Raw genomic sequence first — 2,544 nt, 5'->3', positions numbered from 1 at the left:
TTTTTTTTTTTTTTTTTGGTTTTTCGAGACAGGGTTTCTCTGTGGCTTTGGAGCCTGTCCTGGAACTAGCTCTTGTAGACCAGGCTGGTCTCATAGAGATCCGCCCCTCCCAAGTGCTGGGATTAAAGGCGTGTGCCACCACCGCCCGCCTTCCTTCCTTCCTTCCTTCCTTCCTTCCTTCCTTCCTTCCTTCCTTCTTTCTTTCTTTCTTTCTTTCTTTCTTTCTTTCTTTTTCTTTCATCTTGAACAGGATCTTGATTTCTAGGTCAGGCTAGCTTAGAATTTGGAATATTTTTGCCTCAGCCTTCTTAGTACTGAATGAACAGAGCTAGTTTGCTGAATAGAATGGAGATGCTAGCCTCAGTTAAACAGAAGATTACTATTTATCTGTTGTACAGTCTTACAGCCATAAATCTTGTCAAATCTTTCTCAACATGGTCACTTATAAGGTCAATTAAAAGTTGTAAAAATACATTGAGAAGGAAAATACAGTCTAGGCAGACATTCATCACTATACTTAGGTGATTTTACCTCAGGTCTTCTTACCATGAAACCTGATCATTAGGGTTTTAGAGTTAATACCAGCGAAAGGGATTATCAGTAGAAATTTGAGGATCAGGGACTTAGATTCCTGAGCTCTAATGCTTTTATCCCAAGACTTTTTGTGTGGGAAACTCCATTGCTAGAGGCAATCTCTGCCTGCTGTATATTTTGATGTTTAAAGTTACTTTTTTTCTTAATCTCTCTGCTGATAGAATTATTAGATACCACAAAACTCAGACTGTCCTTCATAGGCTTGATTCTCCATATTGGTATGGTTAGCCATGAACTATCCTTTTCTTCTCCCTCTTTTTCCCAGATATCTCCCGGGGCCAATTCAGCACCTCTGCCTGGCCATCCTAACAAGGGGATTTGTGAAAGGGTGAGACTTCAGAGCCTGGTCCCTCTTCTCCCAAGTGATCAGAATACTACCGTTCAAGAGGATGCTCACTTCAAAGCTTTCTTCCAGGTTCTTATATGTTTACCCTTCCCTTACACAGAGCTGAGAATCACACATTCTAACTTGTTTCTTGGAAGACTTAAACAGACATCTCAGTAGCCTCTTTCTTTCTGTCGTGTGTGGGAATAAACGCTCTTCTTAGAGGGCTTCTTGGTGCAGCTTTCAGAAAGCTTTTCTGAAAAATGTCTTCTCTTGAGCTACCTCTGCTCATTATTTGACCACTTAATAATTCTGTTTGGAAAAAAAATCTTTTTTGTCTTAATAATTTGTCCAAGTCATTCAGTTTCTGTAAGAAAATATAGAAGACAAAGCCCAGCAGAGGTAGACAGATCTCTGTGAGTTCAAAGGCAGCCTAGTCTACAGAGTGAGTTCCAGGACAGCTAGGGCTGTTACACAGGTAAACCCTGTCTCAATAAAATAGGAGATACTAAAATATGTAAGGTGTGTAGGAAAGGAAAAAAATGAAACACGTATTTTAAGCCATTGCTACTTATTTGCTTAGTGCCCAGAATTTTATAGTGATACATATTTCTGAAAGAGTACATTTCTGTGTCTCTTGGTACCTACGGATAAAAAATATTTTGATGTTAAAAATTTTAATATAAGGTGAAAACCAGTGTACATATTTTAAAGCCATCATTAGATCAACAAGATTGCTTGTATCTGCTCATACCAATCACTGGCTTCTGAATTTTGACTCTATATTCCTGGGGAAGCATGCTTTAATAATGGAAATTACTGATTTCAAAATAAGCCACATTTACAGATTAGCTTTTGAATGGTAGGTGTGTGTGTGTGTGTGTGTGTGTGTCTGTGTCTGTGTGTGTCTGTGTGTGTCTGTGTGTCTGTGTAAAAAGCCTGACTGGAGTATTAACATAGTTGATGGCTGATGTGGGAGTGTCATATATCAATCTGTTGATTTCATTGGTTGAGTAATAAACAAACTGCTTGGGCTCATATCTTAGAACACAGGTGGGTGGAGAAAACAGAGCAGAATGCTGGGAGGAAGAGGAAGTGAGGTAAGACACCTCAGAGAGAGACGCCATGCTCCTGGCTCCTGGGTGGATGTGGGGATAGCTCTGCTCTCTGAGGGACACGCGATGAGCCTCCGACCCAGGATGGACGTAGGCTAGAATCTTCCCAGTAAGACCGGTGCTCACAGATTATTAGAGATGGGTTGATAGGGATATCAGAATTGGATACAGAATTAGCCAGTAAGGGCTAGAGCTAAAGGGCCAAGCAGTGTTTAAATGAGTACAATTTGTGTGTTGTTATTTCGGGGCATAAGCTAGCCAGGTGGCTGGGGTGCTGGGAACGCAGCTCCGCCGCTCCTATTACAACAGATGGCTAAGTATTAATAGAAGCCACTTTTTTAGAAGTGACAGGTTGGCACCTGGAGCTGGTAAAGGAATACATTGTTTGACATGTGTTAGTTCTGTCAGTACCTGTAGGTAATCCAGAATATTTCACTCTGGTATTCCTTTTAGAATTCGTGCTGGATTCTCTATGGTTTTTTTTTTTTTTTTTTTTTCGAGACAGGGTTT

General features: G+C 40.5%; 1 protein-coding gene across 1 annotated transcript in view; it reads left to right on the top strand.

Annotated features, from left to right (window-relative positions):
• The window catches only part of Rnf38 (ring finger protein 38), a gene marked incomplete at its 5' end in the record, with an annotated part of 94,380 nt that overhangs the window by 65,816 nt on the left and 26,020 nt on the right, over positions 1–2,544 (top strand). The window contains one exon of the mRNA XM_026786607.1: positions 860–1,009. Within this exon, the coding sequence (XP_026642408.1) occupies positions 860–1,009 (150 nt within the window). The remainder of the gene's footprint in view (positions 1–859; positions 1,010–2,544) is intronic.

This window comes from Microtus ochrogaster, linkage group LG5 (genome assembly GCF_000317375.1).
Source record: "Microtus ochrogaster isolate Prairie Vole_2 linkage group LG5, MicOch1.0, whole genome shotgun sequence".
NCBI classification, from domain to species: Eukaryota; Metazoa; Chordata; class Mammalia; order Rodentia; family Cricetidae; genus Microtus; species Microtus ochrogaster.
The sequence above is the reverse complement of the archived record's forward strand: the minus strand, read 5'-3'. Positions and strand labels throughout refer to the sequence as shown.